At 42.6% G+C, this 17,396-nt stretch overlaps 1 protein-coding gene and 1 non-coding gene across 7 annotated transcripts in view; one reads left to right on the forward strand and one right to left on the reverse strand.

The window, feature by feature from the left end:
- The window catches only part of TANGO6 (transport and golgi organization 6 homolog), a 127,953-nt gene that overhangs the window by 22,326 nt on the left and 88,231 nt on the right, over positions 1-17,396 (reverse strand). For 4 of the 6 annotated variants that reach the window (XM_074401509.1, XM_074401499.1, XM_074401490.1 and 1 more), the window contains 2 exons: positions 11,511-12,026; positions 8,768-8,825 (listed from right to left, as the gene is read on the reverse strand). In XM_074401509.1, coding sequence (XP_074257610.1) covers positions 8,768-8,825; positions 11,511-12,026 — 574 coding nt within the window. Of the gene's footprint in view, positions 1-535; positions 8,826-11,510; positions 12,027-17,396 lie in introns of those variants that run through there. The other 2 variants (XM_074401518.1, XM_074401505.1) reach the window with 1 other exon arrangement.
- LOC120362203 (U7 small nuclear RNA) lies at positions 12,749-12,812 on the forward strand. Its single transcript, XR_005578166.1, has one exon. It is a non-coding gene; the product is annotated as a U7 small nuclear RNA (small nuclear RNA).

The raw sequence follows: 17,396 nt of genomic DNA on the forward strand, positions 1-17,396 counted from the left end.
TCTCTGAAAGGAAGAGGGTGGAAGAGCTAGTGTGATTTGTTTGGGCATGTCAAGATGGCTAGATCTTTTCACTCTACACACTGGCATGCTTTCACCTGCCATGGTTGGCCCAGAGCCCAGGTGGTTTTTTTCTTTTTCTTTTAAAAGAAGGCTTGTAGTTTTATCCAAAGATCCTTTTGACAATGAGAGGGAACACTTGGATCCCCCAAATGCATCTGTTGCTTTCAAAATATCCTTTAAATAATTGAAAGTGACTAAGAGTACACATGAACAGATCTACAGTATAGAAATAATCTGGCTATAGCCAGGGTGCAGTGGCTCACGCCTGTAATTCCAGCACTTTAGGAGGCTAAGGCAGGTGGATCACCTGAGGTCAGAAGTTTGGGACCAGCCTGGCCAACATGGTGAAATCCTGTCTCTACTAAAAATGCAAAAAAACAAGCTGGGCATAGAAGCGGGTGCCTGTAGTCCCAGTTACTTGGGAGGCTGAGGCAGGAGAATTGCTTGAATCTGGGAGGTAGAGGATGCAGTGAGCCGAGACTGTACCACTGCACTCCAGCCTGGGCAACAAGAAAGAAACTCTGTCTCAAAACAAACAAACAAACAAACAATCTGACTATAATGTCTTATGGAAGAATATCACTTATTTATCATATTTATTATTGAACGTCTATTTCAAAACTGAAATGTAAAAAAATGGCCAAACATCTAGTGCACACTATGGGAATCTCAAGGATGTACCCTTTTTTTTTTTTCTTTTTGAGATAAGGTGTCACTCACTCTGTCACCTAGAATGGAGTGCAGTGGTGCAATCATGACTCACTGCAGCCTCAACCTCATGGGCTCAAGTGATTCTCCCACCTAAGGCTCCTAAACAGTTGGGACTAGAGGTGCTCACCAGCACACCTAGCTAATTTTTATTTTTGTGTGTGTGTGGAGACAAGGTCTCACCATGTTGTCCAGGCTGGTCTCGAACTCTCAGGCTCAAGCAATCCTTCTACCTCAGCCCCACAAAGTGCTGGGATTACAGGTATGAGCCACTGAGCCCAGCCTTTAAGGACATATTCTAACTTCCATTTTGGAAAAGAGAAGGACTTCTGCCTTTTACCTTATATACTTCATTCTTGTTGAAATTTTTTTTTTTGAGACGGTGTTTCGCTGTTGTTACCCAGGCTGGAGTGCAATGGCGCAATCTTGGCTCACCGCAACCTCTGCCTCCTGGGTTCAAACAATTCTCCTGCCTCAGCCTCCCGAGTAGCTGGGACTACAGGCGTGCGCCACCATGCCCGGCTAATTTTTGTATTTTTAGTAGAGATGGGGTTTCACCTTGCTGACCAAGATGGTCTCGATCTCTTGACCTCGTGATCCACCCACCTCGGCCTCCCAAAGTGCTGGGATTACAGGCGTGAGCCACCACGCCCGGCCCTCTTGTTGAAATTTAAAAAAAAACATTGAGAATGAATTACTTGTGTAATAATAATGATGATTAAAAAAAAAAACAGTGAAAAAGGAATATATGCTGAGTCTTTGAGAGGCCGAGGTGGGTAGATCACCTGAGGTGAGGAGTTCGAGACCAACCTGACCAACATGAAGAAACCCCATCTCTACTAAAAATACAAAATTAGCTAGGTGTGGTGCTGGGCACCTGTAATCCCAGCTGCTCGGGAGGCTGAGGCAGGACAATCCCTTGAACCGGAAGGCAGAGGTTGTAGTGAGCTGAGATTGCACTATTGCACTCCAGCCTGGTCAACAGGAGTGAAACTTCATCTCAAAAAAAACCCAAAAAACAAAAAAACAAGGAATACAAAAGGGGAGACATTTATCTTGATCTGTGTAAGATTCAATTCTCTATCTGTAAACTCTGTAGGGTAACTGGAACTCAGAGGCTTTATACATAATTATCTGCCTGAAGAAGCTGTTATTGAGTACCTGGGAGAAGGTACTAGAACGACTAAGTAAGCTAGCACTTTTCAGTAAAAATAAACAGAGATGCAGTTTTTCATAAAATTTAATTCCACTCCTAGGGTATTTAGTTCTCAGATTGCTATGATAGATAATATAGACATCAGAAATTTCTAAGTGGCATCAATGAATGAATTGCTGTACTATATTTTCTTCTGCTTTCCACCTAGACTGCAAAGTATTACTTACTTTATATAAAAGAAATACAGGTCAGGCACAGTGGCTTATGCCTGCAATTCCAGCACTTTGGGAGGTCAATGTGGGCAGATCACCTGAAGTCAGGAGTTCAAGACCAGCCTGGCCAACATGGTAAAACCCCATCTCTACTAAAAATACAAAGATTAGCTGGGTGTGGTGGCACATGCCTGTAATCCTAGCTACTCAGGAGGCTGAAGCAGAAGAATCACTTGACCCAGGAGGTGGAGGTTGCAGTGAGCCAGGATCGTGCCATTGCACTCCAGCCTGGGCAACAAGAGTAAAAGTCCGTCTCGAAAAGAAAAGAAAAGAAAAGAAAAGGAAGAGAAGAGAAGAGAAGAGAAGAGAAGAGAAGAGAAGAGCAGAGAAGAGAACAGAAGAGAAAAGAGAAGAGAAAGAAGAGAAAGAAGAAAGAAAGAAAGAAAAGAAAGAAAGAAAGAAAGAAATATAAAACATCAATAAATTAAGCAAAAAGTATACTATAGCTTCCACATGGAGCCATTTAGGCAGCCCAGAAAAGGGAAATTTTAAAAATACACAATCCCCACAAGTGAATGCTACTCAGAACATAACTAGGCATTCCCCGCTGTACTGCAGTTTAAGTGGTCTGGTCTGACTGGGAGCTCAGAATGGCTTTGTTCCTGGAGTGCTTTAGGCCCAGGCAAACTACATTGGCAATGCAGGTGGGAAAATTCACCTCTTTTCTTTCTTAATGGGAAACTCACCTAAGGCCTTGGCTTTTAAGTGCATATTATAAACACCAAAAACATCAATTAGTTCAAACTTGTCCATCATCTTGGGAAGCTGAGAATAGAAATTACACCTCTACTCATCATGTTCTTCATCACCAAATTAGCTACTAACTGATTTGCACATCAATGAAAATTACTAAAAACAAACACAACACAAACAGTTGCGATTTTGATAGCAGACCCTAGAGGCTAATGAGCTGAGAGGATTAATGTTAAGACACTCATTCCAAACGGCAGGGTGACCACATTAGGTTGACATGCCACCCATTCCCAAAAATCCAGTCTTTTTTTTAAAAAAAAGACACAATGAAAAACATCTCCTTGACAGTATTACAATTTCTTGGGGAAAGTACAGGATGACTTGCGTTCTGAGACTTCCGAATTATAAGCACTTTAGTTTCTTGCTTCATTGATTTGATTTATCTGACTTCCACAAGCACAACCCATGGTCATGTGGCCTCCTGGACCCCCACACCTCTCAATTCCTGCCCTCTTTGGCCTCTCAGCTGCAAGTAATTACTTTCTCTCTTGAAACCTCAGTTTCTCTCAAAACTTTTGTTCTCACCTAGTTGTCCTTTACCGCTTTGGGTGGTCATTTTGTCTCCTTTGAAGAATTCTTTTTGCTTTTGAATCTAATTACAATGCACAGTTAATCTAAAGTGTTTTGTATATAGGAGATATACAATATATGTTTGTTGAATAAAGAAATAATTCGGCTAGGCACAATGGTTCTTGCCTGTAATCCCAGCATGTTGGGAGGCTGAGGTAACAGGATTGTTTGAGTCTAGGAGTTTGAGCCTGGGCAACATAGTGAGAGCCCCATCCCTACAATTAAAAAAAAAAAAAAATTGGCCGGGTGCTGTGGCTCACGCCTGTAATCCCAGCACTTTGGGAGGCTGAGGCGGGTGGATCACGAGGTCGAGAGATCGAGACCATCCTGGTCAACATGGTGAAACCCCGTCTCTACTGAAAATACAAAAAATTAGCTGGGCATGTTGGAGTGTGCCTGTAACCCCAGCTACTCAGGAGGCTGAGGCAGGAGAATTGCCTGAACCCAGGAGGTGGAGGTTGCGGTGAGCCAAGATTGCGCCATTGCACTCCAGCCTGGGTAAGAAGAGTGAAACTCCGTTTCAAAAAAAAAAAAAAAGCACCAGGCGCGGTGGCTCAAGCCTGTAATCCCAGCACTTTGGAAGGCTGAAGCGGGTGGATCACAGGGTCAAGAGATTGAGACCATCTTGGTCAACATAGTGAAACCCCGTCTCTACTAAAAATACAAAAAATTAGCTGGGCATGGTGGCGCGTGCCTATAATCCCAGCTACTCAGGAGGCTGAGGCAGGAGAATTGCCTGAACCCAGGAGGCGGAGGTTGCAGTGAACCGAGATCGCGCCATTGCACTCCAGCCTGGGTAACAAGAGCGAAACTCCATCTCAAAAAAAAAAAAATTAGCCTGATGTGTTGGCATGCATCTGTAGTCCCACCTACTCAGGAGGCAGAGGTGGTAGGATTGTTTGAGCCCAGGAGGTTGAGGCTACAATAAACCATGATTATACCACTGTTCTCTACCCTAAGCAACAGAGCAAGACCCTGTCTCTAAAATAAATAAATTCCAAAATTCCAAAGCTCAGGCCTTCTTTGCTATATGATTTCCCCTCTGCATGCTCTCTTAAACTTCAAGTACTAAATCTGTATAGCGCATATCCACATTATACCCTGAAAGAAGTAGCCAGTAAGAACCTGCACTTTCCTTTGTGCTCACTGATAACCTTGCCTCTGGGAGGTAAACAGAACACATCTATGTGAAGAATGGCATTACTGCATCCATGCCCTTTGCTATGTGACTTGGCAGTGTATCCAACTAAAGGGGGACAGCATGTACTTCTCTATCCCTTGACTTCTGGGTTAGGCCACATGACTTGCTTTAGCCAACAGAATGACAGGATGTCTGCTCTGAGTCAGGGCTGAGGAGCCTTTGGAATTTATGGTTTCTCTCTGACACTTCTGTTGTCACCATGAGGTGAACAAGAGAACCATTGGTAGGCCAATGGTTCAGGGATGATCACGAATACATGAAGCACAGATACCACAGCTGGTCTGCAGACCTGCAGGGAGGGGTCAGCCACCCAGCTGATCCCTGATGAACCTACAGTGGGTCTATAGATGTGTGAGTGATAAATAATTGGTGTTTTAGGTTACTGAGTGACAGGGTAGTTTGTTGTTGTTGTTTTCTGAGATGGAGTCTTGCTCTGTTGCCCAGGCTGGAGTGCAATGGTGTGATCTCAGCTCACTGCAACCCCCATCTCCTGGGTTCAAGTGATTCTCCTACTTCAGCCTCCCAAGTAGCTGGGATTACAGGTATACCCCACCGTGTCTGGCTAATTTTTGTATTTTTAGTAGGGATGGGTTTCGCCATGTTGGTCAGGCTGGTCTCAAACTACTGACCTCAGGTGATCCACCCACCCCAGCCTCCCAAAGTGTTGGAATTGCAGGTGTGAGCCACAGGGTAATTTGTTAAATATCAATAACTGACAGAATCAGCCTACTCAAGCTTCTGATCTGACAAGTTACAGAGATCACCACATTATTACCCAGTCATCCAACAGTAGATATAATAGTGATGATTCTGATGATAACAACACAAAAGTATTAATAGTTAACACATATTAAACACTGCATGCTAAGCAATTGCAAGGAATTAACTCCTTTAATCCTAGTATTAATCCCCTTTTATAAATAAACATTTTATTACAGAATAGTTATCTTACTATTATATATGTTACATATGTGTGGTATATTTGCCACAATTAATGAACGAATACTAACACTTTATTATCAACCAAAGTTTATAATTTATTCAAATTTCCTTAGTTTTCCCCTAATGTCCTTTTGGTTTGTTTGTTTGTGAGATGGAGTCTCAATCTGAAGTGCAGTGCCCAGACTGAAGTGCAGTGGCACAATCTCAGGTCACTGCAACCTCTGCCTCCTGGGTTCAAATGAATCTGGTGTCTCAGCCTCCTCCAAGTAGCTGAGACTACAGGCGCCCACCACCATACCGGTCTAACTTTTTTGTATGTGTTTTTTTATAGAGATGGGGTTTTACCATGTTGGCTAGGGTGGCTGCAAACTCCTGACCTCAAGTTATCCTCTTGCTTCGGCCTCCCAAAGTGCTTGGGATTACAAAGCGTGAGCCACAGTGCCCAGCCCTAATGTCCTTTTTCTGTTTCAGAATCCCATCTATCACATTACATTTAGTCATCATATCTCCTTAGGCTCTGACAATTTTAGCTCTCTCCCCTTTTATTAAAATTTATTTTATTTTTTTGTTAACAGTTTTATCGAGATATAACTCACATACCATACAATTCACCCATTTAAAGTGAGTAACTCGGCTGGGCATGGTGGCTGATGCCTGTACTCAGGAGGCTGAGACACAAGAATCGCTCGAGTCCAGGAGGCAGAAGTTGCAGTGGGCTGAGATTGTACCATGCACTCCAGCCTGCGTGACATTGTGAGACTGTGTCTCAAAAACAAAAAAAAAGTGCAGCTGGGTGTGGTGGCTCACACCTGTAATCTTAGCACTTTGGGAGGCTGAGGTGGGTGGATCACGAGGTCAAGAGATTGAAACCATCCTGGCCAACATGGTGAAACCCTGTCTCTATTAAAAATACAAAAATTGCCGGGCACGGTGGCTCAAGCCTGTAATCCCAGCACTTTGGGAGGCCGAGGCGAGTGGATCACGAGGTCAAGAGATCGAGACCATCCTGGTCAACAGGGTGAAACCCCATCTCTACTAAAAATACAAAAAATTAGCTGGGCATGGTGGTGCGTGCCTGTAGTCCCAGCTACTCAGGAGGCTGAGGCAGGAGAATTGCTTGAACCCAGGAGGTGGAGGTTGCGGTGAGCCGAGATTGCGCCATTGCACTCCAGCCTGGGTAACAAGAGCGAAACTCCATCTCAAAAAAAAAAGAAAAAAAAATACAAAAATTAACTGGGTGTGGTGGAACATGCGCCTGTAGTCCTAGCTACTTGGGAGGCTAAGACAGGAGAATCGCCTGAACCTGGGAGGCCAGGGTTGCAGTGAGCCAAGATCACGCTTCTGCACTCCAGCCTGATGACAGAGCAAGATTCTATCCCCCCCCCCCAAAAAAATGTGGATAACTCAATGGTTTCCTAGCATACTCAGAGTTGTGCAACTGTCACTCCAATGAATCTTGTAGCATTTCATCACCCCAAAAAGAAATCTGGTATCCTTTACCTATCACCCCCAACTATTTCTCCTTTACCCCAGCCCTAGGCAAGCACTAATTTACTTTGTCTCTAAAAATTTGCGTATTCTGGACATTTCATATATTTGGAATCATATAAAATGTAGTATTGGCCAGGCGTGGTGGCTCACGCCTGTAATCTTAGCACTTTAAGAGGCTGAGGCAGGCAGATCACCTGAGGTCAGGAGTTCAAGACCAGCCTGGCCAACATGGTAAAACCCTGTCTTAAAAAAAAAATGTAGTATTTTGTGATCAGTTTCTTTCACTTACCATGTTTTAAAGGTTCATCCATGTTATAGTATGTATCAGTCCTTCAATGATTTTTACGGCCAATAATATTCCATTGCCTGTATATATACCACATATAGTTTATCTATTCATGAACTGATGGTTGGTTGAGCTATTTCCACCTCTTAGCTATTGTGAAAAATACTGCTGTGAACATTCACATACAACGTTTTATGCAGACATATGTTTTCATTTATCAGGTCTATTCCTAGGAGTGGAATTGCTGGGCCAAGTAGTAACTCTATGTTTATCTTTTTGAAGAACTGCCAGACTGTTTTCCAAAGTGGCAGTACCATTTTACATTCCCATTTAGTCCTTTTTTCACAGATAACAAAAAATTGAACCCCACAGGGACTAAGTAATTTGCCAAAGCATCATAATAGGGTGGTGGTCCACCCAGGTGGTCTGCTGACTATACGCCGCTGATGGAGCCAAGGGAAACTGAGTTAACTCTGCTCTCACCATGTCTGCTTCTGGCCCTTTTGGGAAGGGTGCCTTATTCTCTACATCCTCTCTAGATTTGGAGCCCACGAGTTAATCGGGATGTGGAGAACAACAAGGAATCATAAAATGAGAAATAAAGTTATTGCAAAAAATGTTTTGATAAGAAAATACTTAATACCTGAGGTTTTTTTTAGCTTAACAAGAGAGCAAAGGTGCATATAGACAGTAGTTGAGGCCAAGTGTGGTGGCTCATGCCTGTAATCCCAGCACTTTGGAAGGCCAAGGTGAGTGGATCACTGGAGGTCAGGAGTTCAAGACCAGCCTGATCAACATGGTGAAACCTTATCTCTACCAAAAATATAAAAAATTAGCTGGGTGTGGTGGGAGGCACCTGTAATCCTAGCTACTTGGGAGGCTGAAGCAGGAGAGTCACTGGAACTCAGGAGGCAGAGGTTATGGTGAGCCAAGTTCATTACCACTGCATTCCAGCCTGGGTGACAATGAGACTCTGTCTCAAAAAAAGAGAGAGTAGCTGACTAACATAAAAGGTTAATGTAATAAGAGTTCATGTGTGAGTCATTCTTTACCTCCTTGAATTAGAAGAAATACAATTTAACCTATAGAATAAGTAAACATAATAAAAACTTCCTCATCATTATGAGACACTGAAACTCTATAGGGACCCTTTGGAAACCCTCCAGGAACATTATTATTATGACTTACAATGTCCTAGCTAGGAGGCAGGAAGTAGACAAAATGTAGTCTCATGGCCCTAGGATTTCAGAAATTTTGTGCAAATAAATATGAACATGATATATTCTTTGGTCCACAGACTCAAAGTCCTTTAACCAGGACTGACTTACCCTGAATTGCAGATAGATATACAAAAGTGTCTTCATGTTCCAAGTTTTCCAAGAATATCTGGAACCACAAAATACAGCAGTGATAAGATTTACAAAGAACAAGGAAGATTTAAGAGACTCCCTTATCAGCAGTTCAAAAGCGTAAATGTTTTGCTTCTTGTTTGTCTTAGCTAGGAACTGGTCTGACAGAGTTTTATGGGGGAAACGGCTTATACGTTTGAAGTTCCATTTTTATAACCATTAAAAAAAGGGTAGAGATTGGGGGTGATACTTGTATTCTTCCAGCAATAGTCCTGGAAACCAATGGAAGAACAATCCTCAACATTTTTTCAGTGACAGCCACGGTGAACAACATTCTCACATATGGCATGCCAGACTACAAGCTGTGACACACAAGAGACAAGGTTTGGGGTTATGTGCAATGGATGGCACATTTGCTGCAATTTAATCCTTTTCTCTTGTACTCACAAAGCATATGGATGTGCAAGTGAGACAGAGAGATTATTGAGATAACTTTGAATCTAATTTATTTTTGAAAATCCTGTAAATTTCAGCACTTTAATTGACATTAGTAACAAATTACTCTCAAAATATCTTATAATTTAGGAACCTATCAGGGGTATCAGCTACAGTGAATACAGCTTATCTGGAAGATACTACATGACATGTTAGGTTTAGACCCCAACACGAGAGCCAGAGAAAGGAAGACGGAAGTGTCTGCTCTATAAATAATGCGGTGTTCTTTGCTGGCACAGTGATTCTTGACATCAACTTGATGCTGCTGGTCTCTACATCTTAAGTATGTAAGGAGAGCCTAAAATTACCCCAGTTAGGAAGATGGCCAGGTTGGAAGGTAGGGAATCTTTTATAAAGTAAGGGAAGCTTAATTTAGGGTAATGGCCATGGAAATAAAGAGGATAAAATATATTTGACAGACTTCTTGGGGGCTGGGCGTGGTGGCTCACACCTGTAATCCCAGCACTTTGGGAGGCTGAGGCAGGCAGATCAGGTCAGGAGATTGAGACCACCCTGCCTAACACGGTGAAAACCTGTCTCTACTAAAAATAGAAAAAAATAGCTGGGTGTGGTGGCATGTGCCTGTAGTCCCAGCTACTTGGGAGGCTGAGACAATAAATGGCTTGAACTCAGGAGGCGGAGGTTGCAGTGGGCTGAGATCACGCCACTGTACTCCAGCCTGTGCCACAGAACAAGACTCCATCTCAAAAATAAAAAAGAAAGACTTTTTGGAAAAAAGAATTGACAGGACTTGGTAACCAACTATGTACAGCAGATGAAGGTTTAATGAAGCTAAAAAAAATTCCAAGATCTTCATTGCGTTCACCTTCAAATAGGTTTGTGTAAAAGAATATTTTAAGTAATTACTCAAAGAAGATATATATTTGAGGTTTTCAGTAATACTTCCGTGACAGCAAACCCTTGCTATATTTCTGTGCCTTGCTTTTCTTATCTGTAAATTGGGGATAATACTAATACTGCAGTTGTTGTGAGGATTAGAGACAGTATCTATAAATATGGCCTGGCTCAATAAACAGTAGTCATTATTATTATACAATTGGTTCCAGTAATTTGTTTACTAAAAATAAATGTTTAAATCAGAATTATAATTCTTAAACTAATGGCTAGGGCATATAGAAGAGGTCACTGTCATCGTCATCATCATCATCATCATCATCATCATCATCATCATCATCATCATCACAACTGAGGCTCAGAAAGTTCAAATGTCTAAGAAACTGATCTGGGATGTGATCCCAGGGAGTAATCTCTAGACCCCTTGCTCTTAATCTCTAAGCCATACTGAGGTCAGGACAATTTCCACAACAGGGAAAAGATCTCTAGCTAAGCACACATATTCTCCCACATAAATCTATAATTTAAAGAATGGCTTTTGGCCAGGTGCAGTGGCTCATGCCTGTAATCCCAGCACTTTGGGAGGCCAAGGTGGGCGGATCACTTGATGTCAGGAGTTCAAGACCAGCCTGGCCAACATGGTGAAACCCGTCTCAACTAAAAGTACAAAAATTAGCTGGATGTGGTAGTGGGCACCTGTAATTCCAGCTACTTGGGAGGCTGAGGCAGAAGAATTACTTGAACCCAGGAGGTGGAAGTTGCAATGAGCCAAGATCATGCCACTGCATTCTAGCCTGGGTGACAGAGCAAGACCCTCTTGCAAAAAAAAAAAAAACAAAAAACAAGAGAAGAGAAAAAAAGAACAGCTTTTTCACCATGATGAAGGGAAAGAAGAGGGGAGGAGACCCAGTTTTGCCCAATGCCCCACTCAAGGTGCCAGAGAAAACACGTGGCTTATCTGGGCTGGGTTGCAGTGATAAAGCAGACCTTTTTATCAGAAAAGGTACTTTCCCATCTCTGGGAATTTGCTCATGCTGTCCTACCCCTCTTTCATCTGCTCAGACTTCATCAGTTGTTAAGGCCATATTAAGATCTACATCCTCCAGAAGATTTCAACTTTCTCTTTTTCCTGACTGCCCACAGCATTTCTTGTGTGCAAAAATTTTGGCCTTTGGCTCATATTCAATTGAGGAGTTTAAGTCTTTCCTGTGTTTAAGTGTTGCCTCCTAACAGACATCATAAATTTCTGGATGGTGGTCCAGAACAGCACTTGACACATAGTCTAGGCTCCAAAAACACTTGAGTTGGATGAATACTCCTGGATGGCTGCCCCACCCTGTGTCCATGTGTCTTTACAGTGTGTTCTACTCACCTTGAGAAGCTTCTCTTGCATCTCAAGGGCTTTTGCTTCTCTCTGCTCTATCCAGCGGGAAAGAGTACGCAGGGCAGCAGCCCGTGTTGGAATTTGGGGATCATAAGCTGATAAAAGAACCTCTTGGAGCTGTTCTGTGGTTATGCTTCCAGATTTCTCGCTTATAGTAGTGCTGGGCTCATTGACTCCTTGAGGAGTGACTGGAGCATCTGATTGCAGACCTGTCTGGGGGGCTATTCCATGGCTCTGCTGTTGTTCAAGGTGGCTATGAGCTACATCAGTGTGTCTTTCATGACTGCTTTGTTGCGGCTCTTCTGTTTTCCCTTCTGGATCTTTTTTGTTCAATGTACTTTGGGCAGCCATGCTGACGGCCTCAGTGGCAAAGGCTCCATGGGTAGAGATGGTGATGCGGAGATCAACAGCGAGTTCTTGGATGACAGGATCAGGGTATGTGTTGGATACCTTCTCCAACAGAGGCAGCAACTGCTTCAGAACAGCAAAATCACTTGACTTCAACTACAAAATGAAGTAAAAAATGCCAAACCCAAATTAACATAGCAAATGTCAATATGACCTGAGCACCAGGAAAAATATTCTGAGAAAAAGGGGCAGGGATCAAATCTTGCTCAGGGTGTAATCAGTGTATTACCTGGGTCCAGCACTCAATACTATCTGTTGAATAATCAAAACTTACATATATTGAACACTTAACATGTGCAGGTTCTTTTCAGAGATAACACACACACATATACATGCACAGAGGCACACAGGCACATATTCATATTCCTATAATGTAATGACTATTATTACCTACATTTTAAACAGGTGGAACAGAACAGTTAAATAACATGTCCAAGGTCACAAACTGGAAGATAGTAAGATGTGAACTCAAGAAACTGGGATTAGAGTCCACATTCTTACCCAATAGCCTACACAGTATTACACAATGTGTAGGGTATTGGGTAAGAATGGGGACTCTAATCCCAGATCTACACTTTAGATCAAGTAGTAAAGAACAGCTTTATCCCTCGAAAAGATAAAGCTGTTCTTAAGTACATGATCTGAAGTGGCTGGTTAGTATACAAGTGCACCATAGATCTGGAAGGAAGGGATCAGGGAGACAACAGGCAGAAAGGGATTTCTTCTGGAAAATGGAAGTGAAAATTATATAACATTTTATTCTTCATGGAAGCTTTGTCCAAATAATGTCATATGCTTTACTAGTAAGAAAGGTGCATGAGTGCTACAGCTCTTTTAGAATTTGCCTAGCAGGTTTCCTGGTCTTCACTGGAAAGTGCCCCCCTCACCCACTGCCACGCAAAGGTGTATGTGCAACCAGTGAAAAGTAAGAATCGGCCATGTGCAGTGGCTCACACCTATAAATTCCAGCACTTTTGGAGGTCAAGGCGGGAGGATCAACTGAGGTTGGGAGTTCGAGACCAGCCTGACCAATGTGGAGAAACCCCATCTCTGCTAAAAAAAAAACACAAAATTAGCCAGGTGTGGTGACACATGCCTGTAATCCTAGCTACTCTGGAGGCTGAGGCAGGAGAATCACTTAAACCCAGGAGGTGGAGGTTGCAGTGAACTGAGATTGCATCATTGTACTCTAGCCTGAGCAACCAGAGAAATCCCATCTCCAAAAAAAAAAAAAAAAAAGAAAAAAGAAAAGAAAAGTAAGAATCAATGGTAATATTTTTCTGTTTGAAAACACTGGAAAAATGATCAGATGAGGCTTCATGAGGCCCTAAAAATTTGAATACCTTAAGGATCTTAAATTCTTTTTATTTTTTTCTTTTCCTTTTGGAAATGGAGTCTTGCTTTGTTGCCTAGGCTGGAGTGTAATGGTGTGATCTCAGCTCACTACAACCTCTGCCTCCCAGGTTCAAGTGATTCTCCTGCCTCAGCCTCCTGGGTAGCTGGGATTACAGGTGCCCACCACCACGCCTGGTTAATTTTTTGTATTTTTTGGTAGAGGTGGGGTTTCACCATGTTGGCCAGGCTGGTCTTGAACACCTGACCTCAAGTGATCCACCTGCCTCAGCCTCCCAAAGTGCTGGGATTACAGGTGTGAGCCACCACGCCTGGCTTAAATCCTTTTTAGAAGAAGGAAGAGTATTCACTACTTAACTATTCATTCACTCACTTCATTATCCAACCAACCAATCAATTAACCAACTAACCATTTTTGTAGAACCTAGATAACTTCTTATTTTACACTGTAAGTCCACAGATTTGTTACTGTTCATTGTTTCTACCACTGTCCTCCAAGTAAATGAAGATTTAAGGTAGATGTCAGGTTTGTATCTTAGAGTTTCAAGTATACACTCAGATTGCTTTGTTTACATATTTACTAATGCAAAATCAACATATGGTAGAATTTCTACCTTCACAGAATGTAAGTTTTTCTTCATGTGCAAAACAACTGACATTCTGAGGTTACCATATCTTAAGGGAAGAAGAGAGTACATTTACAAAGCAAAGACATATGTTATTTAAGAAAATTTTTTGGCCGGGCACGGTGGCTCAAGCCTGTAATCCCAGCACTTTGGGAGGCCAAGGCAGGTGGATCACGAGGTCAAGAGATCAAGACCATCCTGGTCAACAAGGTGAAACCCCGTCTCTACTAAAAATACAAAAAATTAGCTGGGCATGGTGGTGCGTGCCTGTGATCCCAGCTACTTAGGAGGCTGAGGTAGGAGAACTGCCTGAGCCCAGGAGGCGGAGGTTGCGGTGAGCCGAGATGGCGCCATTGCACTCCAGCCTGGGTAACGAGCGAAACTCCGCCTCAAAAAAAAAAAAAAAAAAAAAAGAAATTTTTTTTTCTGGAATCTATGTGGCACTGGAACAAAATTGAATGTAGGGTATTGGGTACACCCTATTTTTTTTTTTTTTTTTTTTTTTTGAGATGGAGTCTAGCTCTGCTACCCAGGCTAGAGTGCAGTGGCATGATCTCAGCTCATTGCAACTTCTACCTAACAGGTTCAAACAATTGTCCTGCCTCAGCCTCCCCAGTAGCTGGGATTACAGGCACTTGCCACCACACCCAGCTAATTTTTTGTATTTCAGTAGAGATGGGGTTTCACCATGTTGGCCAGGCTGGTCTGGAACTCTGAACCTCAGGTGATCTGCCCACCTCGGCCTCCCAAAGTGCTGGGATTACAGATGTGAGCCACCGTGCCCAGCTGAGATATCTTCAAATAATTTTACTTATTATCATTATGCTAAACTTCATTCAGTGCCTCTGTTGTATTGTGGACTTTTTTTTTTTTTTGAGACGGAGTTTCGCTCTTGTTACCCAGGCTGGAGTGCAATGGCGCGATCTCGGCTCACTGCGACCTCTGCCTCCTGGGTTCAGGCAATTCTCCTGCCTCAGCCTCCTGAGTAGCTGGGATTACAGGCATGCGCCACCACGCCCAGCTGATTTTTTGTATTTTTAGTAGAGACGTGGTTTCACCATGTTGACCAGGATGGTCTCGATCTCTTGACCTCGTGATCCACCCGCCTCGGCCTCCCAAAGTGCTGGGATTACAGGCTTGAGCCACAGTGCCCGGCCATATTGTGGACTTTTTTTTAAAGCATCTAAAATGAGAATATTTACTGTTATCTGTGTCTATTTAGCCTCTCATTCATTTATCTTCTATATAACAATTTCCTCTAAAATAAAAACCAGCCAAGACAAATAGATCAACGGAACAGAATAGAAAGGCCAGAAACAGACCCACATAAATAGAGTCAACTGAACTTTGGCAAAGGAGCAAAGGCTTTAAATGGAAAAAAAATAATCTTTTTTTAAAAATTGGAACAAGTGTCAGTAGAAAAGACTTTTTTTCAACAACTGGTGCTGGAACAACTGGCATGCACGCGCAAAAAACAAACAAACAAACAAACAAAAACTAGACACAGACCTTGCACCTTGCACAAAAATTAACTGGAAATGGATCATAAACCTAACTGTAAAATACAAAACTATAAAGTGCCTACAAGTTAACATAGTAGAAAATTGAGATAACCTCTTAAAAGCAACGACCTTTGGCTGGGTGTGGTGGCTCACGCCTATAATCCCAGCACTTTGGGGAGGCCGAGGCGGGTGGATACAAGGTCAAGAGATGGAGACCATCCTGGTCAACATGGTGAAACCTCATCTCTACTAAAAATACAAAAATTAGCTGGGCATGGTGGTGTGTGCCTGTAGTCCTAGCTACTTGGGAGGCTGAGGCAGGAGAATTGCCTGAACCCAGGAGGCGGAGGTTGCAGTGAGCTGAGATCACACCATTGCACTCCAGCCTGGGTAACAAGAAGTGAAACTCCATCTCAGAAAAAAAAAAGCAATGACTTTTTTTTTTTTTTTTAAAGACGAGGTTTCACCATGTTGGTCAGGCTGGTCTTGAACTCCTGACCTCAGGTGATCCGCCCGCCTTGGCCTCCAAAGTGCTTGGATTACAGGCGTGAGCCACCACGCCCGGCCAATGACATTTTAAATACAACATCAAAGGCACAATCTATGAAACAGTTAATAAACTAGACCTTATTAAAGTTAAAAATGCCTGCTCTGCAAAGGAAACTGTCAAGGGAATGAGAAGACAAACTACAGAATGAGATAAAATAATTGTAAAAGACGTATCTGAAAACGAACTAAGATCTGAAATACACAAAGAACTTTTAAAGCTCAAGAATAAGAAAATGAGCAACCTGATTTTAAATGGGCAAAAGGCCTAAACAGATAGGTCTACCAAAGAAGATATACAGATGACAAATAAGCACAGGCAGACATATTCAATGTCATAAGTCATTAAGGAATTGCAAATCTTTTTTTTTTCTGAGACAGACTCTTGCTCTATTTCCTAGGCTGGAGTACAGTGGCACAATCTTGGTTTACTGCAACCTCCACCTCCCAGGTTCAAGTGATTCTCCTGCCTCAGCCTCCTGAGTAGCTGGGACTACAGGTGTGGCCACCATGCCTGGCTAATTTTTGTATTTTTAGTAGAGACAGGGTTTTGCCATGTTTCCCAGGCTGGCCTCAAACTCTTGACCTCATGTGACCTGCCTGCCTTGGTCTCCCAAAGTGCTGGGATTATAGGCGTGAGGCAACGTGCCCAGTGGGAACTGTAAATTAAAACTACAATGAGATGTCACTATATACCTATTAGAATAGCCAAATCCAAAACAGTGACAACACCAAATGCCGGTGAAGATGTGGAACAATGGGAACTCTCATTTGTTGCTGGTGGGAATGCAAAATAATACAGTCACTTTGGCAGAGAATGTGGCAGTATCTTACAAAATTAAATACACTCTTACCATGTGATCCAGGGATTGAACTCTTTGCATTCTAGATCTTCAGAAGCACTTGGATCAAATGCTTGAAAGAACTGAAAACTTACGCCCACACAAAAACCTGCTCATGGTTGTTTATAGCAGCTCTAGTCATAATTGCCAAAACCTGAAGCAACCAAGATGTCCTTCATTAGGTGAATGGATAAGTAAACTGTGGTATATCCGTACAATGGACTATTACTCAACACTAAAAATAAATGAGCTATCAAGCCATGAAAAGACATGGAGGAACCTGAAATGTATATTACTAAGTGAAAGAAGTCAATCTGAAGGGCTATATGTTGTATGATTCCAACTATATGTGGTGAAACCCTGTTTTTACTAAAAATACAAAAATTAGCCGTGTGTGGTGGCACATGCCTGTAATCCTAGCTACTCGGGAGGCAGAGGCAGGAGAATGGCTTGAACCCAGGAGGCAGAGGCTGTGGTGAGCCAAGATCGGGTAACCACATTCCAGCCTGGGCAACAGAGCAAGACTCCATATCAAAAACAAAAACAAAAAAACTGAGGATGGATTGCTAGGGCTTGGATTTAAGATAGTGGTTGTGG

This window comes from Saimiri boliviensis, chromosome 1 (assembly GCF_048565385.1).
Source record: "Saimiri boliviensis isolate mSaiBol1 chromosome 1, mSaiBol1.pri, whole genome shotgun sequence".
Taxonomy (NCBI): domain Eukaryota; kingdom Metazoa; phylum Chordata; class Mammalia; order Primates; family Cebidae; genus Saimiri; species Saimiri boliviensis.